This window comes from Schistocerca serialis, chromosome 2, assembly GCF_023864345.2.
Source record: "Schistocerca serialis cubense isolate TAMUIC-IGC-003099 chromosome 2, iqSchSeri2.2, whole genome shotgun sequence".
In the NCBI taxonomy this organism is placed as follows: Eukaryota; Metazoa; Arthropoda; class Insecta; order Orthoptera; family Acrididae; genus Schistocerca; species Schistocerca serialis.
In genome coordinates, this window is record NC_064639.1 from 529,667,434 (window position 1) to 529,690,415 (window position 22,982).

General features: G+C 40.7%; 1 protein-coding gene across 4 annotated transcripts in view; it reads right to left on the reverse strand.

The window, feature by feature from the left end:
- The window catches only part of LOC126457496 (conserved oligomeric Golgi complex subunit 4), a 123,608-nt gene that overhangs the window by 58,245 nt on the left and 42,381 nt on the right, over positions 1–22,982 (reverse strand). For all 4 annotated transcript variants that reach the window (XM_050093801.1, XM_050093802.1, XM_050093800.1 and 1 more), the window contains 3 exons: positions 16,661–16,941; positions 9,566–9,813; positions 6,935–7,157 (listed from right to left, as the gene is read on the reverse strand). In XM_050093801.1, the coding sequence (XP_049949758.1) occupies positions 6,935–7,157; positions 9,566–9,813; positions 16,661–16,941 (752 nt within the window). The remainder of the gene's footprint in view (positions 1–6,934; positions 7,158–9,565; positions 9,814–16,660; positions 16,942–22,982) is intronic.

Sequence of the window (22,982 nt, forward strand, 5' to 3'; positions counted from 1 at the left end):
TTAATTCACTTGATAGCTCCCGACCACCGAAATATCACTAAACATAAACACGAGGCACGTGGAGACTATCCACCTTTCCACAACTCAGGCTGCTCTGTGCACCCTGGATCAATGATATTTCCCAACCGCGGCAATACTCCCCCCCTGTAATTACCGCCCAGGGCAGATACCTCAGTTTGGCCCCCCCCCCCCCCCCCCCACCCCCCAGACAACCTAGCAGCTTGGGCGTGCCAGTAAATTTTTTCCAAGTAGCATTTGCTCACATACGTGACTCAACTACGCATACGCATGAGCCTGCTCGCAACTGCTCAAACGAATCTAATGTAAACAGTTGTGACGTCATGCTCATCAGAGGCAATTTGTTGTTATGAAGCATTGATAGTCTTCCTAAAGCCTTTGAAACATTTTGCTGTTGGCAGACGCTTGTATGAGCACTGTGTTTTGTTGTTGTATATGGCGCATTTCATTTGCAACCTAAGTTTTATTTTCATTTTTTTTTCTCTTGTTCATTTTTTATTGCTGCAATATTATTCTGCAGTAGTGGGGTACAGTAATATCCTTTGTTAGAGTATTGTTTCTTACCAGTCAAAATTACAAAAATTTAACTGAAAACTAAAACAAAAAAATTCCTGGAATTCTACAAAAATTCCAAATTTTTCCCAATTTTCTCCTGGATGAAAAATTCCCATATTATTCCCAGTTTTCTCCCGGATGAAAAATTCCCAGATTTTTCCCGGATCTCCCGGGTCGTGTACACACTGTGTGAGGGAACATTAGCCATTGTATGTAGTTGCCACATGCACACTGACAAGATTCAAGAATTAATACATGTTAGTTGACTGCTGTTAATCACAAAACTTCAGATTGGACATCTCTGAAATTAGGTACTCAATTGGTTCCTGTAATAAAGTATATCTTAAGTCACTTGTGCATTTTGTGTTGTAGTGAGAGGAAACTGGCCACCCACCTTTCATACTACCCTCTCCTCATCCAGCCAGGAACCGCAAAACGTTACAAGATGGCACAGCCACAACAAGTGGTCATGCATCTGATCAATATGTTTTGTTTGCTTTTCATGTACTCTAGGTTGCTGCAGGCGGAGCTGTTGTTACAGTGATTCTATTTGCTAATTTGTTCTTGTTGTTGCATGAATTATAGTAGTGGAGCTGCAGAACTATCTATTTCTCTTTTCAGAGGCTTTACACATTGCTTTTCTGTTTGTCTTTTCATATTTAGTTGTAATTTATTAGCATTGCAATGGTTACCCCACCCCGTCCACCTCCTGCCACTGCGTCTCAGCCGCAGACTGCTCTTGCTCTTGAACTAAATCAGATTTTTCAGTTTCAGAAACAGCAAATCACCACATTGCTGTCTACTATACAGCAATCGACTGCCACACAAGCTGCATCGGCTGCACAACCGACTAATCAGCCAATCCAAGTCCCACCGAACAACATTTCCCCGCTTCAGCACTTCGATGAAAAAGAGGAGGAACATCTCACCCAGTTCCAGGCCCACTGTCAAGTCCATTGAATTCAAGGTACTGTGAAATCTCATTATTTTCTGTCCATCGTGTGAACCCCTGTGTTTTGCTTAATTCAAAAACTCTTCTCTATGTTGTCTCTCGATGCACTGTCCTATGGCGTAGTAGTAGGTGCATTAAGTCAGTATTACAAACAGTAGATTAAGATTGCAGCAGCCGGATTTCAGTTCTTTTACCTTAAGAAAAAGACAGAACAGATGAACCATCAGTGGTGTACTGACTTACAGGGTCTCACTACGAAGTGTCAATTCTAACTGTAGTTGTGGCAACTTTTATTGTGACATGATGATTCATGATGCGATCACATACAATGTCGCGATAGCGAAATTAGAGAACATATTCTCAAGTACTCATATCCTTCCCTCCATCAAGTGTTGCAAATATTATAACAATTCGATTCCGGTGCTATAGCTGCTGATAAATTTTGTCAAGTCAATTATGTCAGGTCAAGTCTCCTCTTGCCCTCAACAGCCCCCACTTAGCTGCCTCAACAAGTGCACACACGGACACGCTGATAGCCTAGTCAGCACATAGCCAGGTCTGTAAATCTAGCAAAGTCTCGCCCTCGCTGTTTTGCTCACCATAAGCACTAAGACTGCTCGTTGCACAATGCGACATGCTTCTCATGTGGAAAGAAAGGCCATTTCCAGGCAGTTTGCTTGCCACGGCAAAAGAACACAATTCTGCCTGCTCTTGCAATAACAGGTTTCATGCACATTCTGTGGATGCAGTGCTTTCAAATCCGACTATAGGTTGTAGCAGTAATTCAAGTAAGGTTGTGCCCTCATCTCGCGCCAGTGCAGTGCGATGCCATTCCAACAATCTATTTGTAACATTACAAATTGCTGGACATTGTGTTGCCTTTGAATTGGACACATGTGGTTCTGCAACTTTGCTTAACTGTGCCACATACAAATAGTTAGGCTCACCATGCACCTCACTGCATACAACAGGAAATTCCTTTACTTGGACAGTATAGTTTGCTTGCCACTTACAAACCTCACACTATGACAGTTGCATTTACTGTGTTGGAATAGAGAGACAGTGAAAATATTTTTGACATAGATTCATTTGACTTGTTTGGCCTTAGCATCCAAGACAATGTATTTTCAGTGACTGCTTTTAACCCAACAGACAGTGTAGCTTGTTTGCTTAAGGAATTACCTGAACTCTTTTCTGATGGACTTCTGAATTTTGTAATGCACATTACCCCAAAAGACAACACACAGCCTAAGTTTTTCTGGGCTTGTCCTGTTCCCACTGCTTTACGAGACAAAGTAGCCAGTGAATTAAAAAAATTGCAAGACAATTGTGTGATTGCTCCAATAGTTGCCAGTCAGTGGGCAAGTCCATTGGTTTTGATGCCCAAGCCTTCTGGTCGCATTCACATTTGTGTTGACTTCAAAACTACAGTCAATCCACAGATAATAATTGACACTTATCCATTGCCTTCGCCCGAGGAACTTATGGACAGGCTTGGTGCGAACTGTTTCTTTTCTAAGACAGATGTGTGTGATGCTTATTTGCAAATACCACTATATGAAGAAGTGTTTGCTGTTAATACTCACTTAGGGTTGTTCATGTATTTGCATTTGTCCTTTGGCAGTGCCTTTGCACCTGCCTTTTTCAAGATTACTCGGAATAGCTGGTTGCTCAAGTGTCGTTCTGTTCGAACTACCTTGACAATGCTTCCGTCTCAGTTCGTACGCCAGAGGAACACATTGCCAATCTGCGTACTCTTTTTCGAGTGTTGTCAGATGCAGGACTCAACTCGCATGTCATCTCAAAAAGTGTGACTTTTTCGAGACAGAACTACAGTACTTGGGTCATGTGATAAACAGTCAGGGTGTGTACACAATCCAGTCTCATTTGCAAAGAGTGTCACGACGTATTTCAGAAACTCAAAAATGCCTTGCTCAGTGATAGATATTAGTACATTGATTTTGCAAGTAGACACTTCCTCTTACGGACAGAATTGGTGCACAAGACAGACCTATCGCTTTTGTCTGAAAGTTGTTAACTCAAACTCAGTGCAGTTGTTCACAAATTGAAAAAGAAGCTCTCACTATTGTGTATGGTGTGACAAAATTCCATCACTATCTGTTTGGTTGCAGGCCTTTGCAGTCCTTGTTTCATCCATCAAAGATGGTTCCTACAAATGTTGCTCAAAAATTACGTTGGGCTTTGCTTCTATTCCAGTAGCAGACCAAAACTGTGAACAGACCTACACAAAACATGGCAATGCTGATACTTTTTCTCGCCTTCTGATTGGCCCCGACTCTGATTTTGATTCCTCTGACGCATCTTGTTAACAGATTGATGCATGGGGCTCTAAATTGCTGCAATCTTTTCCATTGAATTACAGAAAAAAGGTGCTGTCCACAAAAGCAGCCCCTGATCTGAAGATTTTGTTGCATTACATTCACAAGTTTTGCCCTCACTCTTTGAACAGTATTCAGAACTCAGTAGTGCACTGTTACTTTGCTCATCAGCATAACCTTTCAGTACAACAAAGTGTGATCCTAGTACAATCTGACAGTGGACAATAGTGCGTGCTCTTTCCCACAGTTTTAAAACAGGATGTTTTACGACTGCTTCACCAAGGACATTGGGGACTTGTTCACACTAAACAGTTAGCATGCCAGCACTGAACTTGGCAGGGCATGGACACCCACAATGAACAGATGATGTCAGTGCTACACTTGCACAGATAACCAATCAGACATTTGCAACTTGGCCTAATACTCAATCACCATGGCACCAAGTGCACATAGACTTTGCGGGACCATTTTGGAACACTCTTTGGCTCATAGTGGTAGACTCTTTCAGCAAGTTCCCATTTGCGGTGCCTATGAACTCTGCTAAGTCACGTAGCACCATTCAAGTGTTGTACTAATTTTTTTGCGTTGAAGGATTGCCTGAAGTCATTGTTACGGACAATGGACCTCAGTTCACATCACATGACTTTGAACAGTTTTGTGGACAAAATGGCATTTGTCATCTAACTAGTGCTCAGTTTCACTCCCAGCCCAATGGAGAAGCAGAATGCTTCGTACGCACTTTTAAACAACAGATGGCCAAGCTTCACACCTCCCACACATGGGAACAGGTATTGCAACTCTTTCTCGCCTCCTATTGCTCCCACCCACACGACAGACCATCACTGGTGGAACTTCTGCATGGCTGCCACCATCAGACGCTGCTTCACTTGCTCCACCCACCACAGCATACGGCACTGCCGATGGTCCGCAAGTATTGATTTGCACTGTGTGATCTTGTACTTTATAAAGTTTTTGGCCAATGTCAGTGCTGGAAGCAAGGTGAGATCCAGAAACACATTGGCACATATATGTATCCAATTACAGGTCCCGATGGTTTGCAGCGCCATCACCAGAATCAAATTCGCATTTGTTGTTTGCCCCATGATTCTGCTGCTTTTCTTCCCCCAGATTCACAGCCTCATGGGACCACACGGCCTTGGCAGCTGCCTGCTCGTATCGTTATGGCATCCCAGGACAAGCCAATAGACATCACACCTTTGCCTCTGCCGTCGCAGCTCACTGACCCACTGGACCTGGACCCGCCATCACCGTCATCGCCCCAGGGGACACCCTAAGGACTCGATATGTATCCTAAACAGTGTTCTCGGGAGGACAATCCTCTGTTCTTGCAAGCCTGATGGTGGGGTACAGCTGGGAATATGCCATCCTCCACAGCTACAGCCCCCCGGTTCATCTCTATGTCCAGCTTCCTGCCTCCCCCCCCCCCCTCGCCTCCCACTGCATCTCCTGTACACGACAACAGTGCGCTAGCACACCAGTTGGCACTAGGAAACATTGTATAGCAGGTGCTGAGCTATGTGTGCCTATGACAAGAGAAGACCAAGCCATGTCCCCAGGCTACTAGAACTTATATCTGCAGCCAGAAGCAAATGGGCTAGTTTTGTTTAACTTGTGGACAGTGGTTTGTCAGAGAGGTTCTCAATGAATGCAGAATGTTTGCAGACTTCATTTAGAGGGAAATAATAATAATAATAATATGAGAATTCCTGCCAGAATAAAATGGTTCAAATGGCTCTGAGCACTATGGGACTCAACTGCTGAGGTCATTAGTCCCCTAGAACTTAGAACTAGTTAAACCTAACTAACCTAAGGACATCACAAACATCCATGCCCGAGGCAGGACTCGAACCTGCGACCGTAGCGGTCTTGCGGTTCCAGACTGCAGCGCCTTTTAACCGCACGGCCACTTCGGCCGGCCCCTGCCAGAATACACCAGTTACTAGAGAAGCACTATTTGTGGGAGGAAAAGGATGGTAAATGAGAATAGCAAAACAGTTAAGTCACTAACAGTGATTGATAAAATTATTTTTTCAGCACAGAAAGTTTGCAAGAATTCACAAATGCTTACCTAGTGTGTGTGTATGGTACTTTGATCAGTTATGCAGAATTCTTATATGCATGTGCTGTGGCCTAGTGCATGATTAGTCAGTGGAGGCCTTTTATCAGTTTATGGAGCCATTAGCTACCTAGAGGTTATATTTATTGGAGAGATAGTCTTGGCAAGGTTTAAGTAGTGTTAATAAATTGTATTTCTTTCTGTGGAAACTAGAAATGTTTTGATCTGGCATGATTCTCGAATTACTCCGCTTTAAACCGATATCCTCATTTAGTCTTTTTTAATATTTCTGTTTTAAGTGGTACATCAATTGGTAAAGGTGAACATTTCTCAGTCCAATGGTCTGAAAGTGGAATCTTTTTTGGTGCACTTAAGATTACTGATTACTGTAGAGCCTTTATCATTGGTATTGGACTATCTTAACTCTGTCCCATCAGCCCAAAGCTAGGAAGGTGACAGTTACTTAATACAGTAGCAGTGCAGAGAACTGAAATGAGCCCACTGATGCAGTTCATTGTAACTATGTGAAGTGTTTCACTTTATGTGTGAGATTATGTAGGGATTAATTTTTTTCTCACATCCATTTTAGATATGAGCTACACAGTCTCTTCAATGTGTTAAAACTTGAATACCACTAAAGACGCAAATTTCAAGCAATTTTAAAACGTAAGCAAGACATATCATGGAATTAGCAAATGAGGTAAAAAAAAGTAATTTATATTTTTTTCATATTGCTTTCCATTCAGATGATGTTGATGAGAAGTTGGTCTGATAAAGATTAACAAGACGATAAATGACTTGAATATATCTTCAAATCAGGTGTTGGCGGGTCAGTTGAACATATACATATATGTAATTATACTCGGGAATTATGCATCTTGACTATCATGACGACTCAGCTGTCATGTCTGAGTGAATAACAAGGGGTTTTGAATTCAAAATGAAAAGAGGACTACAGATTTTTCATAAAATATATAGCAGGGAGAACTTTACCAGGAACAGAACTCTTGCTTGTTCTGAGTCAGAAGCTTGAAGTCGGCCATGCTGTATGCTTGTGTGCAAAACATTATATGCCTGTGTAAGATCTAGGTAGCCTGAAGGGTAGCCTTGCCGTAGCTGCTGCCTTAGTACAGAACAGTAGTCCATTTCCAGCAGTCCACATGCATTATTTATAACTGCACATACACCATCTATGCTCGAGCTGGAGCTGGCTCGCCTTGAAAAATAAAATGAACAACTTTTCAGTGTATTTTAAGGCAATTGGAAAGAGCTATTACAACTAGTGCTGAATATTAAAATTTTCTGACAAGAATTATTTATCATCATCTGTCGAATGAGCCATAAGACAGTAATTAATAAAACATATAAATCAGTTTGGTAATTGCATGTAGCCATTTTTAAGATATGGTCTTAATAGTGAATTTAATTAACAATGACAACTGCTGAAAGTGAAGGCCATACTGCATAACCACACCTGACCCAACTGCCACGTAAAGCCACATCTACCCATCATAATTGCCTCAATTTGGTGTGGAAGAAAGTACAAAAGTTTCATTTACAAATATATTTCATATGGCACCATATGTTGCGCCACTATTAGGCATCCCCCTTTCTGTTCCACTGATAAATAGACTGAAGGAAGATGGCTGTCTATATACCTCTGTACAAGCCCTGATTTCTCTTATTTTGGCTATATGGTCCTTACAGGTCATTTGCAAATGTCAGTTCTCTAAACTTTATCAACAGTGTTTCACAAAAAGAATGTTGTTTTCACTACAAGAATTCCCATTTGAGTTCATGTTGCATTTCTGTCACACTTGTAGGATGACAGAACATCCCAGTACCAAATCTAGCAGCATGACTCTGAATTGCTTCGATGTCTTCCTTTAATTCAACCCGATGGGGATCTCAAACATTCAAGCAATATCTAAGAATGGGCTGCACAAGCGTTCTACATGTGATTGCCTTTACAGGTGAGCTACATTTTCCTAGAATTCTCCCAATAAACCAAAGCTGGCCACTCATAGATGAGCTACACTTTCCTAAAATTCTCTCAATAAACCTAAGTTGACCATTCACCTTCCCTACCACTGTCCTTATTGCCTTGACTGGCTTGGATATTTAATTGAAGTATAAGTATCAAGCAGCACACCACTAATACTGCATTCAAACATTACACCGTTGTTTTTGCTACTCATCTGCATTAACTTACATTTTGCTACATTTAGAGCAGGTGCCATTCATCACACCACATATATGCTCTAATTTATTGTGTATCCTCTTACATTCCCTCAATGATGACACTTTCCCATACACTATGGTGTCATCAGCAATCACAGATTGCTGCTCATTCAGTCAGTCAGATCATTTAAGTACCTGTATATAGAGAACAAGAGCAGTCCTATTGCACTTCCCTGAGGCACTTGTGATTACAGCTTTGTCTCTGATGAACACTCGCTGTCCAGGACAATGTACTGGTTTCTACTACTTAAAAGTCTTCAAGCCACTCTCACATCTGAGAAAGTATTCCGTAAGCTTGGACCTTTGTTAACAGTCTGCAGTGGCACACTGTGTTCAAGACTTTTAGAAATCTAGGAATATGTAATTTGTTTGTTGTCTTTCATCCATGGTTCCTGTGATATCATCCGAGAAAAGAGAAAACTCAGTTCTGAAAGAGCAATGCTTTCCATATCATTGCTGATTTGTGGACTTAAGTTTTTCTGCCTCAAATTTTTACCGTGATCTCTCAGTTTCTCTTGGAGTAACTGATTAATGGTGTGCTTCTGGGTGTTCTCCCAATCTGTTGTTAGTACAGTTCCAACAGCTTTACAATCAGTATCGGAGGTACACTGTAGTTAATGGTGATTACTTTGAAGGTTAGTAAAGGTATTTTGTTTGTAACTCCTGCTTCCTTTATTTTCTGGGACCATTCACCAAACTTTTCAGACACAATTTGTCTGTTATCATTTCAAGAGTGTTTGGGGTCTAATATATAGTCACTTTATAATAGCAGCAACTAAAAAGGTACGGGAGGAAAAAGGTTCATGAGTATATGGTATTGAAAACTGCACTGCTAGCTAAACACGATTTGAAGATGGTGAATGTCTGATCTGATGCCACACATTTTGAACTATGCCTGTTCATAGGGATTTGACCCTTCGCTTGTAACCCTGGTATTAGACAACACACTCAATGCAATGACAAGAATTTCTTCCTCCTCCTCCTCTCCCCCCCCCCCCTCCCTCCCTCCCTCCCAAATATCTGACAACCTCTGAATATCTGAACAGCACACTTTTAAATCAGAGCTGTGGGCATTTGGGTGATGATACAAAAGCATGATAAATAAAAAATCCTGGTGGTATGTCATTCATCATTTTTGGGAAAATGCTCTGTGGCAATGTATCCATTGTTTAGCCCTCTAAAGTACACTGCAAAAGCCTAAGCACATACTGTGACTAGTCTATCTCACACTAAAATTGATAAATGACAAAGTGTTTAATCACAAAGTCAGAAAAATAATTTATATTAGTAAATGCAATTCCTTAACTTATTACTTAATGATTTCAGAAGGTATATGTACTGTATTAATTATAAAGAAAAATGAATCCACTGTGAAGTACTAACCTTATGCATTTTCTTACTATGAAGAAAACATCATCCACCATACTGGATGTTATTGAACCATCCTCTACAATGTCCATAGCAACTGCTTTCTTAACACTTTCCTCCATAAAATATCTTTCTAACAGCAAGTAGTTGCCAAGCAGCTCTTGCATGCGGTGTGAAAGTTCACTTCCTTTCAGCATTGCTTCAAGTTCTCCAACCATTGCAACACGAGACTCTGGTTTTTGGAGCCCAACCTCCAAATCATTCTAGAATATTGACAAGTGAACAAAAGGGAAAAATTAATATGGTGTGCATAGGGTACATACAGTCAGCCTACTCTTCCCTTGAACCCTTCCTCCCTTCCCCTTGCTTCCTTTCTCCACTCGCCAATTCCACCTGACACATATGTCCCACCCTAGTACACCTGCAGACCCGTAAAATGCAGTTGGCCAGGAAATGTACCTGTGCAGATGTATTTGTATTTTGTACTATTTAGCTCTTATACAGGATATTGTCCAAAAGCATAACAATGTTTTCAGTCTTGTTTACATGCCAATCAACTGCTCAGTACTTTCTAACTATATGACAAATTGTTGCCTTAATTCCTTCCATTATCTATCGCCATACAAGCGTAGTGTGATAGAAGTCTCGGTTCTCAGATTTAAAACCTTTTCTAACCATGTTTCCAAGCATTTACAAGAATTGTAAGCATGCATTTAAATCACAACACCCCTATTTTCCAAGAATTCTCATACACCATTAAAACTGCAATATCTTGGGAGATAAAAATGTTATGACAAATACCTGTGCTTCAACGTATTACAACTTATCAAACCCCTTTCTTCAATATTGCGAATTATTTATGAGAGATTAAGAATGTACAAAAAACGTACCTATATCACTATCATATATAAATCATTGTGTATTCAGAAAGCATAATGTAGCTTTACAGTGTGTGTGTGTGTGTGTGTGTGTGTGTGTGTGTGTGTGTGTGTGTGTGTGTGTGATTCTAGCTCAGAAAAGGATTTGTCCAAAAGGTAGCAAAGTTTTTAGTTTGGCTTATATGCCTGCTTATGATTCAATGCTTCTACTATTCAGTCTTTATCTTTACTGCTAAATTATTTGCCTTCTGCCAGACTGTGGCGGCCACACCATTCAAACATGCAAAGGGCTGAACTATGGCACAGCCAAAACAAGTAAGCGACACCCGGCATTCACGAGTGCAGCTATACCGTTACGCCAAATTTTGGCAACAGTGCATCATGCACCGGACCGCACAGGACTAAGCAGGCAGACAGAGCGAGCTGGTCAATGCGACGGGTCACACGTCTCCTACTTCTCCCGCAACTGACTATGTGCGTCAAGTTAATGTGACTCCCCCGCAAATGCATACGTGCAGTCTTAAATGCAGTTGCCTGTTTTGCGGTGTGCACCCTTCCATTTGGCAGTGCCTTTCTCCCTTTCACGGACATCATGGCACTTCCAGACTTCTGGTCACGCCAGGAGCTGAACATTTGGTGACGCGGCTTTTGTCTCGCTCGGTCCATGCGGTCACGCCACGGCTCTTCACTGGAGAGTATACCCTCTGGGATCGGTGATCGAGCCGTACTGCTAGTGCAATGCGCCTGTACGGACGGCCATTAGTGATGAATTGTATTTGTAACTTAGTGTAAGACATGTGAAGAATAAATGTGTCACGACAAAAATTGCTCTAGTCGTTTCTGTCACCAAGCCTTTCCACTGAACATAACGTGTAGGCATGGCAATGTAGCCAGTTCACTGCGCGTTAATGACTGTAAGCGGTCATACCACACATCCACGCTTCAAGACTTTCCATATCAAATTTACATACAGGATTACACCAAGGAAGTACACTACATCATGCAACTTGCAGATAGAGGTAACCCCCCCCCCTCTCCAGACACCATAATTTATAAATGCGGGCGTGCTGGAAAATAATGCCTCAGAATTTTTCCATGTGAAAACTCTTAAAGATTTTTAAATAAAACAAATGTAATAAGCATAAGCATTCTACATCTTTACTGTTCATGACTTTGTACTTGCAGGTCTCTGCCGTGAGAGGGCTCCGAATTGTAGCATGTAACATGGTGATGTGTAATGTACAGTAACTATGGTGGTGCACGAGAAACAGCATGCAGTAACTGTGTTTTGAATTGAAAGACATATTCACACATGGGGCACACTTTCCTTCATCATGTCAATGCCATACCACACGAGCACTACGGCACCTGCAACAATATGATGTCTTGGGTTCACTGTCATCAATCATCCACCGTACAGTGCCAACTTGGCCCCACTCAATTTTCATCCATTTCCAAAACTTAAAGAACACTTTGAGGGCTTCACTTTGATAGCGATGCAGTAATACGAGCAGAGGTGAGATTGTGGCTCTGTCAACAATATCACATATTCTACAGTGGCAGTATCAACAAATTGGTCTCTCATTGGGATAAATGAGTTTGTTGCCATGGCGATCATGTTGAAAAATAAATATGTAGAGATGAAGAATAAAACTGTAGGATGTTAATAACATTTGTTTTACTTAAAAAGCTTCAAGAGTTTTCACATAAAAATATTTGGAGACACTACTTTTTGGCATGCACTTGTAATTTTCAGGCTATAATTTCATACTACTGGAAAAAGAAAGGGAATTTCCAGTCACCAATTACTGAAACAGTACTAGAACTAATAAGCACATACGAATGAAGAAGATACATAATCTGCAACTCCTACAATTTAAAATCTTTTCTTCATAAAGGTAGAACCACGCATACAGAATAGCAAAAAATGTAATTCATGTAATAGTTGGAGGAAATGCAAGGTGCTGAAAATAGTAAGAAGTTAGTCCACTCTTATTTTCAACTCCTCACAAGTTACAACAGAAAATAAAATTCTATTCCCATTAGCTCCAAAACAGCCAGCTCCCTATTTTAGGAACTGATAAAGGAACACCCCTCTTCTGTATTATTTTTAATTGTTATGCTCTAAAGAAAGTTATAATTTGTTTCAAGTCCACTGTACTTTCTATGCAAAATGCATACATGTTAAAAAATGTTCGGATATGTACTTCATGTTGCAGATATTTAATCAGCATTATACAAGATAAGTTTTTAAAATTATTTCAAACCTTTGGAGCTGAGTATTTAGAACTTTTATTGACCCCCAGACAATCGTAGCTATAGTGCAATAGCAGTAACAGGAATGTACGTCTTCAGTAGTCATGTAACACATGCTATTATAACAGAAAATATTTCAGTGCCACATATCTCTGACAGAAAATATACTCTTCAGTTTTCTGATGCAAAATACAGACAATTTCACTTTATAGTTAAAGAGTGGTGAAAAAACTAGGTTAACAAAAATAAAGAAGCCATACCATATGATAAATTGTTTTGATGGGACCCATTAACAAACCTCTCACAAGATGCATTTTAGATAAAGCTGCTGGGTCAAGAGTCATGTACTGTGCAGAGTTGTTCTTAATACTTTGTATTCTAAATAAATATTTCAATAGTGTTATGTAAATGGAGATATAAAAAAAATCTACTCACCAAGCAGCAGCAGGAGAACACACACACAAAAGATTTGACTTTTACAAGCTTTTGGAGCCAGTGGCCCCTTCATCTGGTAGAAGAGTTGAAGGGAAAGGAAGAGGGGAGAAAGAAAAGGACTGGATTGGTTTAATGAAATGAGTACAGTTCTGGAATGTCACCCAGAACCTCGGGTCAGGGGAGACTTACCAGATGGGATGAGAAGGAAAGACTGAATCTTTCCTTCTCATCCTGTCCGACAAGTCTCCCTTGACCCCAGGTTCTGGGTGACTTTCCTGAACTGTACCCCTTTCCCTAAACTGATCCTTTTCCTTCATCCCCTTTTCTTCCCCTTCAACTCTTCTACTAGATGAAGGAGCCATTGGCTTCGAAAGCTTGTAAGAGTTAAATCACATTATATTATCAATAACTGATTATTTTTGTTTCAACAGTGTTATGTATTTGCAAATTCTCTCTCAGTAATACATCATGACAAATATAGAGAATAATACAATCTGAAGTGTTTCGAATGGTTTTAACCCATTAAGTCCCAAATTATTTTTTTTTAATTGAATTTTTTATTCCTTAATTATAATGTACATAGTGTATGAACCACAATAAGTACAAAAATAGATGATGAATATTTATACATGCTGATATAATGGCTGTCATCAAAATAGGACGCTGGGATCTAACAGTATCGTATAGCATACTAAACTGTATTCAAGTCTTAACTATTTATTTCCTGTGAAATGGTACAAAACACTTCACACACAGTGTTACACGGCATTTAACACAACATGTTTTTGGTTTCCCGTTGCATTTAGCTCTTAACACATCATCTTTGCGTGCTTCTTTTTTCAATCATATGACCAATTCCATCAAACCTGATGTCTGGTATCACTCTCAACTGACTTGATGGGTATTCCATTGGACGTCCAATATTCGATCTTCCAGTGTCCAATTTCAGGTATGTAACTGTAACAGCACGTCTGAAATCCAGTAAATCCAGTGCATTTTTCCCATGTACTAGTCTGTAGAAGAGCCAGGCATTTACGAGGGCCATTTCCAGCATACGTGTAAATAGGATCCAGTACCATTTTTTCCCTCTAATTACTGACTCATATTTTCCAACTAACCAGTCATGGTGGTCAACACCTCCCATGTATGCGTTATAAGACTTCAAAACGGCAGGTTTTGCACTTGTGTCTTCTTACTTGCTTCTCTGCTGTACCGCGTAGCTGCTCCCAAAGGTTCAACTTTGTCAAAATTTGTACCAATTGTAACGCATCTGTTGTTGTGCCATCGAACAAATAAGACTTCACCATTCCTGCCGAAATGGTAGTCATAATTTCCTCGAACTGTCTTTTTCAGTTCGTTGCTGCTCAGTAGCGGACAGTCATCAACTCGATTCTCTGACAGTCCCAGTTGCTCGAAAACCCAAATTTCTCAGATGAATCAGAATATCTCTACTAGTGAAAGAATTGTCAAAGTAGACACAATGATTCTTGGGTTTTTCAAAGCAGTCCAGCATGTTTAGGACTACTCTTGATCCCAATAGTAGGTCATCCTTTGCAGTATCTTCTGGGTCGTTTCCACAGTATAAATCACATTTGAAACAGTAGGCACCTGCTCCACAAAGAGACCCCAACTTATAGCCAAATCTAATAGGCTTGCCTCGGATAAACTGTTTCAGCCCACTTCGTCGATAGTATTTGACTATCATTTCGTCAATTGACAAATTTTCCTCAAATATTCTAAATTTTTGAAAAGATTCATTTATCATTTTCAAGAGAGGTCTAATTTTGAATCCGCGATCATGTTTGTTTTCATTGTCTAAGTCATTATCTTGAAAATGAAGCGATGTTTTCAACTTCTGCTATTTATTCCTTGACATAGCTGTCTTTATAATTGGTATGTCAATATCTTCAACTTCAGACCAGTACAGCTTCTCAGCAGGGAGCTTATGGTAGCCAGCAAACAGAAGAATTCCGACGAAGACCTTCACTTCTTCAACTGTGAGGAAAATACCTGCATATTCTTCATATTTACTGCATATCTCTCAGTTTCTTTCACTATGAACTCGTATATGTTTTCGTTCATCAGTTCTTCAAACATCTCCTTCGGAGTCAAGGAAGGAAGTTGTTCCTTCAATTCCTCTGACAATACAGCAGCAGTAGCAGAGTTTCATATTCAAATGTGCAGCAATACAAATAACTGAAACGATAACACCAAATCCCAGTGTCCTATTTCGAGTACACCAAATTTTATAACAATGGAAAACAATGAATATAACTCCAATTGAGCTAACAATGCAAATAATTTAAAAGACACATTGTTGACTATAAATAATCAAAAAAAGATCTTTGCCATACATTTCAAATATTACTAAATTGTCGATAAAGTAAATACCTGTAATAATGAAAAGTGTTCCTTACAAGGGAACCTCCCCATCGCACCCCCCTCAGATTTAGTTATAAGTTGGCACAGTGGATAGGCCTTGAAGAACTGAACACAGATCAATTGAGAAAACAGGAAGAAGTTGTGTGGAACTGTAAAAAAATAAGCAAAATATACAAACTGAGTAGTTCATGGGAAGATAGGCAACATCAAGGACACTAGGAACACAGGAGCGCCGTGGTCTCGTGGTAACGTGAGCAGCTGCGGAACGAGAGGTCCTTGGTTCAAATCTTCCATCGAGTGAAAAGTTTAATTTTTTTATTTTCAGTTTATGTGACAAACTCTTATGTTTTCATCACTTTTTTGGGAGTGATTATCACATCCACAAGAAAACCTAAATCGGGCAAGGTACAAGTTAGGTGGTTCAACAACATACTCCTGTCATGTGACGCACATGCCGTTACCAGTGTCGTATAGAATATATCAGATGTGTTTTCCTGTGGAGGAATCGGTTGACCTATGACCTTGTGATCAAATGTTTTCGGTTCCCATTGGAGAGGCACGTCCTTTCGTCTACTAATCGCACGGTTTTGCGATGCGGTCGCAAAACACAGACACTAAACTTATTACAGTGAACAGAGACGTCAATGAACAAACGGACAGATAATAACTATGCAAAAATAAAGAAAGTAAAATTCTCACAAGAGGGAAGACTTGAACCAAGGACCTCTCGTTCTGCAGCTGCTCACGCTACCATGAGACCACGGCGCTCCTGAGCTCACATTGTCCATGATGTTGCCTATGTGGCCCATGGACTACTCAGTTTGTATATTTTGCTTATTTTTTCACAGTTCCACACAACTTCTTCCTGTTTTCTCAATTGATCTGTGTTCAGTTTATCAAGGCCTATCCACTGTGCCAACTTATAACTAAATCTGAGGGGGGTGCGCTGGGAAGGTTCCCTTGTTAGTACTCAATAACCAATTAATGGTAGGATTTATTGCTTTTAATTTCCTGTAAGCATACATTTTTTATAAAAAGCATCAACAAGTGACGTAGAATAGTAATAGTTGCAAATTAATAATTAATTGTGTATTTATAAATGAATATGTGCTCTGTCCTCAAAATAGGACACTGGTACTTAATGGGTTAATACACTTACAAGAACTCTCCGTCTTATGAAACGAACATAAAGTTCTGCTCTTGAATGCATGATGGTCAGTTCTCCCAATAAGAGATCCAAATCTTTCGGATCTAATTTCTCTGGTGATTTACTGTATATATTGCTGCTGGTGCCACCAATGCTACTCCTCATGAGGTCATTTACTTGCTGTATTTTCCTTTCTAAATGACGAGATCTGCTGAACTCAGTTATCACATGTTTAGTTTGCCTGTCACATTCACGCTGCAGGTATGTCACCACAGTGAGAAGTTTTCCTGGACCTAAAAGAGAACAAACGAAAATTAAATATACACGCAAACAATATTTTAATTAAAAAAGTAGTTATAATAGTTGTATGTTGTACGTTAACCAGGGACCTAGAAATGATGGAGAGGCTCCGTACCCGCCACAGCTGCAGTGGTCCACAACTCCACGATGACTACTGCAGTCCACTTCACCACTCCGCCGCCCCACACTGAACCCAGGATTATTGTGCAATTCAGCCCCCGGTAGACCCCTCAGGGAAGGTCTCACACCAGATGAGTGTAACTCCTATGTTTGCGTGATAGAATAATGGTGGTGTACGCGTACATGGAGAACTTGTTTGTGCAACAATTGCCGACATAGCGTAGCTGAGGCGGAATAAGGGGAACCAGTCCGCATTTGCCGAGGCAGATGGAAAACTGCCTAAAAACCATTCACAGACTGGCCGGCTCACCGGACCTTGACACAAGTCTGCTGGGCGCATTCATGCCATGGACCGGGCGCTCCTTCCCACTCTGGAAAGCCGTGCGTTAGAGTTACAATAGTTACTTATTGCCAAACACACATTACAAGTTTTCTGTCTGATCTTACGTCAATAGATTTTACTACACCAGATACTCGCTGACCTGTCCCAAGATGCTGGCTCATCAAATGTGTCAGCAATGCTGAGTGGAAGGATCTGGAAGCTCCAAAGAAGTACAGAGAGATGTCCACAGTAGTTCAACAACTCTCTAAGAATGAACTTACCCTAATCCATCTAGTGCAGTAACCCACAATGAAAAACGTGGTAGGGTGAAACACACACTACAAAAGTCCCCTACAGGTAACAAAAACTGACAGATCTTGTCCAAAGTGTTTGAATAAAACACAGGTGAAAGAAACAGAAATCGACAGTTTGAAACATGAAGTACTGGGTGGTTATAATTAAACATTCCCTATTTAACACATTTTAACATAGAAGCTAATTACCATACAAGTACCAAACATAGTAGCATCGATGTCCAGAGTACGGGGTGCACGATTTCCATGTGTCACAACACCACAGTCCATTTCCAACTATGGCCACCAGGTGCCGTGATCAGTCATTGTGATTCATAGTCTCACACACCTGACAGGTCGCAGTGCACTTGTTGATGTGTCAGCACGAGCTTGGACAAAAGGAGGAAGGCATTATTGGTGAAGCTCTATTATCAAAAATACAGTAATGCTGGAGCTGCACTTTGAGAATGTTTCCAGCTGAAAGGATTACGGAAGGGTCCTCTTTCTCCAGCTGCTGTGTGAAGCATGATAATGAAGTCTGAATCAACTGGAGAACTGGGCATTGCTCTGGGAAGAGAGGCCAACAACTGGTTGCACCACAGGTGGTTAATGAATTTGCTGTTGCTATGGCAGACAATGCTGTGTGCAATTCCCAATGTCCTGTGTCACGACAGTTGAACATCCTGTGGTCCACTGTACGGATGGTGCTTCAAACCATTCTCAGATGAAACTCATTTTTCTCTGACTGGTGAGGTGAACACACAGAATTGCCAAGTGTGGGGATCTTCACCTCCAGTCACTGTGCATGAAGTTTCTCTGTATGATGAACATGTCACTGTATGGCGTGGCATTACGGCTACATTCATCATTGGCTCATTCTTTTTTGAGCAGGTTGGCACTCAAGGAACAAAGATGTGAAGTGTGACTGGCCAGTGTTACTGTGATATGCTTCGTCAGCATGTCATACCCGCCCTACAGGAAAGAGACGTATTGAACTCAACATTTTCGTGCGAGATGGGGCCCCACCGCACATTGCGCATGAAGTTCACCTGCTCCTTCGAAGCACATTTGGAAACAATCAAATTATCAGGTGATCGTTTCCAAATGCCTGGCCGGCATGATCACCTGATCTCACTCTCTCTGATTTCTGGTTGTGGGAATACCTGAAGGACAGGGTTTACCAGGGGAACATTCACACATGTGCTGATCTGAAGCACAGCACATAAAGAGAGGTAGCCAGCATACCTACGGACAAGCTTCGTTCTACCGTGCAGAATGCAATTCTGCACATTCAGACTTTCCGGACACTGATGGGTGCTGTATTGGGCCCCTTTCGTAGCAGTACTGGCATGTAATGGTATGATGCAGCACATTAAAAGTGTTTCGACTGAACTGATTCTGTGTTATTTCTCTTCTCCATGTCCTTGACATTAATGCTACCAAGTTCGGTACTTGTATGGTAATTAGTTTCCATATTATAACATGCTGAATACAGAAAGTTTAATTACAACAACCCGGTAATAAGTATGGGGCTTGTACATGTGTGAACTCTTCAAGTACAATAAGAGAGAGAATGGCTATCAGACCTGTATCTGACAATAGTAATAAACAAGAAACAACAGTAAATAAAGTAAGTAACAAGTAATCACATTATTATAACAGCTGAGAGACTGCTAGAGGGAGCACGAGCAGTGATTATGCAGAACAAGAACTTAGCAGGCATGAGAAAAAATTGGAAGGATCCTTATGGACAGAAACATGGCTGATTGCATTAAAGTATATTCAAAGCAGAATCTATTACTTTTATGCCAGTGAACAATACTAGTGAAGATGTGGGAAAAAAGGATTAAACATGAAGCTTGCCAAGCGCTTCAGGTGAGAGGAAACATTTCAGAATACTTTAATGGCAGATCTGGAAATCAGCGGCAAAGCAGACTGGAGGGGATCTGGAGGAGGAGGAATAGTCAGCAGATATGGAGATGGTGTAGAGATGAAGCCTGGCAGTCATGTGGTCATCCAACGCTGATGTAAAGCGTTGCAATGAAGTAGTGTGAATGTGCCAGCCAGTTATATGGAGTCAGCACAGGAAGACTGTCAACATGAAGGTGTGACAGAACACTAGGAAGAACTATAATGTTCCAATGTGCCCATAATGAAACTGTAAATGAAGTCGCTCAGTTAGCTGGTGGATAAACACTGACTGTACCATGCATAGCCAGTAACACAGTGTAAGATTAGCGAGTGTGAAAAGATCCTAACCGAAAGGAGCTGGAGACAAGTGTGACCTCTTGTCAATGACAGTCTGTTTCAAACCTGACTGGAATTGCTGCTATCAGTGGATGCAGGTCCCCTAGAGCTGATCCTGAGTGAAAACTGTGAAGGAAACTGCTTGCAAAGGATATTAGGGGCTGAGTATCTTGCAAAAACTTATTGCTCTAAGTGACAGATAAAACTGCATATCTTCAGTGGGTCAAAAAACACAGAAACTGGACATTAGGTGACTGGGAACATGCAATGTGGCCAAACAAGTTGCAATTTTACCTGTTTTCAAATGATGCCAAGTGCTGAAAGTACAATAAAGTGTTGAGCCCACAGTGTGTAGTTGCTGTGGTTCAGGCTGGAGGTGGTTATGAGAAGTTTCTGGGCTGTTTCTCATATCATGCTTAGACCCACTCAGTCATGTACCATGAACAAAAAGCTGGGTATTTATCTCAACATTACTGTTTTCTGTCACACAAGCTCCCAAATAGAGGATGTACAGGCATCCCTGGCAAAGAAAAGTAACTTAAAGAACTGAAAACAAATAAGTCACCACGTGCAGTGGAATACCAGTTTGGTTTTACAGGTTGCAGTATTGCACCCTCACATAACTTGCATTTACCACTACTCTCTCACCCAGAGCAAAGTTCCAAGTGATTGGAAAAATGCATAACTGACTTCTGTTTAGAAGAAGCGTAAAAGAACGATCCGCATAATTACAGACCAATATCCTTAACACTGGTTTTCTGCACAACAGTTGAAAGTATTCCGAGTTCAAATGTAATAAATTTCCTTGACACAAAAAAACTACTGTCTACAAATCACCACAGATTTAGAAAGCATCACTCATGCAGAACTCAACTTGACCTTTTCTCACATGACATTCTGCAAACAGTAGATGAGGGGCATTATGTAGAGTCCCTATTCGTAGATTTTCAGAAAGTATTTGACACAGTGCTCCACTGCAGACTGGTAACATGGGTATGAGCATACAGAATAATACGGAATAGATTACCACAATCTATTGGTTATAAACTGTAGACTAAAACTGAAGAAACTGCAAAAAGGTGGGAATTCAAGGAGATGGGACCTGGATAAACTGAAAGAACCAGAGGTTGTACAGAGTTTCAGGGAGAGCATAAGGGAACAATTGACGGGAATGGGGGAAAGAATTATAGTGGAAGAAGAATGGGTAGCTTTGAGGGGTGAAATAGTGAAGGCAGCAGAGGATCAAGTAGGTAAAAAGACGAGGGCTAGTAGAAATCCTTGGGTAACAGAAGAGATACTGAATTTAATTGATGAAAGGAGAAAATACAAAATGCAGTAAATGAAGCAGGCAAAAAGGAATACAAACGTCTCAAAAATGAGAGTGACAGGAAGTGCAAAATGGCTAAGCAGGGATGGCTAGAGGACAAATGCAAGGATGTGGAGACTTATCTCACGAGGGGTAAGATAGATACTTCCTACACGAAATTAAAGAGACCTTTGGAGAAAAGAGAACCACTTGCATGATTATCAAAAGCTCTGATGGAAACCCAGTTCTAAGCAAAGAAGAGAAAGCAGAAAGGTGGAAGGAGTATATAGAGGGTCTATACAGGGGCGATGTTCTTGAGGACAATATTACGGAAATGGAAGAGGAAATAGATGAAGATGAAATGGGAGATATGATACTGTGTGAAGAGTTTGACAGAGCACTGAAAGACCTAAGTCGAAACAAGGCTCCGGGAGTAGACAACATTCCATTAGAACTACTGACGGCCTTGGGAGAGCCAGTCCCGACAAAACTCTACCATCTGGTGAGCAAGATATATGAAACAGGTGAAATTCCCTCAGGCTTCAAGAAGAATATAATAATTCCAAACCCAAAGAAAGCAGGTGTTGACAGATGTGAAAATTACTGAACTATCAGTTTAATAAGTCACAGCTGCAAAATACTAACGCGAATTCTTTACAGACGAATGGAAAAACTGATAGAAGCCAACATCAGGGAAGATCAGTTTGGATTCCGTAGAAATGTTGGAACACGTGAGGCAATACTGACCCTACGACTTATCTTAGAAGAAAGATTAAGGAAAGGCAAACCTATGTTTCTAGCATTTGTAGACTTAGAGAAATCTTTTGGCAATGTTGACTGGAATACTCTCTTTCAAATTCTGAAGGTGGGAAGGGTAAAATACAGGGAACAAAGGCTATTTACAATTTGTACAGAAACCAGATGGCAGTTATAAGAGTTGAGGGACATGAAAGGGAAGCAGTGGTTGGGAATGGAGTAAGACAGGGTTGCAGCCTCTCCCCGATGTTATTCAATCTCTATATTGAGCAAGCAGTAAAGGAAACAAAAGAAAAATTCGGAGTAGGTATTAAAATCCACAGAGAAAAAATAAAAACTTTGAGGTTTGCCGATGACATTGTTATTCTGTCAGAGACAGCAAAGGACTTGGAAGATCAGTTGAACGGAATGGACAGTGTCTTGAAAGGAGGGTATAAGATGAACATCAATAAAAGCAAAACGAGGACAATGGAATGTTGTCGAATTAAGTCAGGTGATGCTGAGGGAATTAGATTAGGAAATGAGACACTTAAAGTAGTAAAGGAGTTTTGCTATTTGGGGAGCAAAATAACTGATGATGGTCGAAGTAGAGAGGATATAAAATGTAGACTGGCAATGGCAAGTAAAGCATTTCTGAAGAAGAGAAATTTGTTAACATCGAGTATAGATTTAAGAGTCAGGAAGTCATTTCTGAAAGTATTTGTATGGAGTGTAGCCATGTATGGAAGTGAAATATTGACGATAAATAGTTTGGACAAGAAGAGAATTGAAGCTTTCGAAATGTGGTGCAACAGAAGAATTCTGAAGATTAGATGGGTAGATCACATAACTAATGAGGAGGTATTGAACAGAATTGGGGAGAATAGGTGTTTGTGGCACAACTTGACTAGAAGAAGGGATCTGTTGGTAGGATGTAATCTGAGGCGTCAAGGGATCACCAATTTAGTACTGGAGGGCAGGGTGGAGGGTAAAAATTGCAGAGGGAGACCA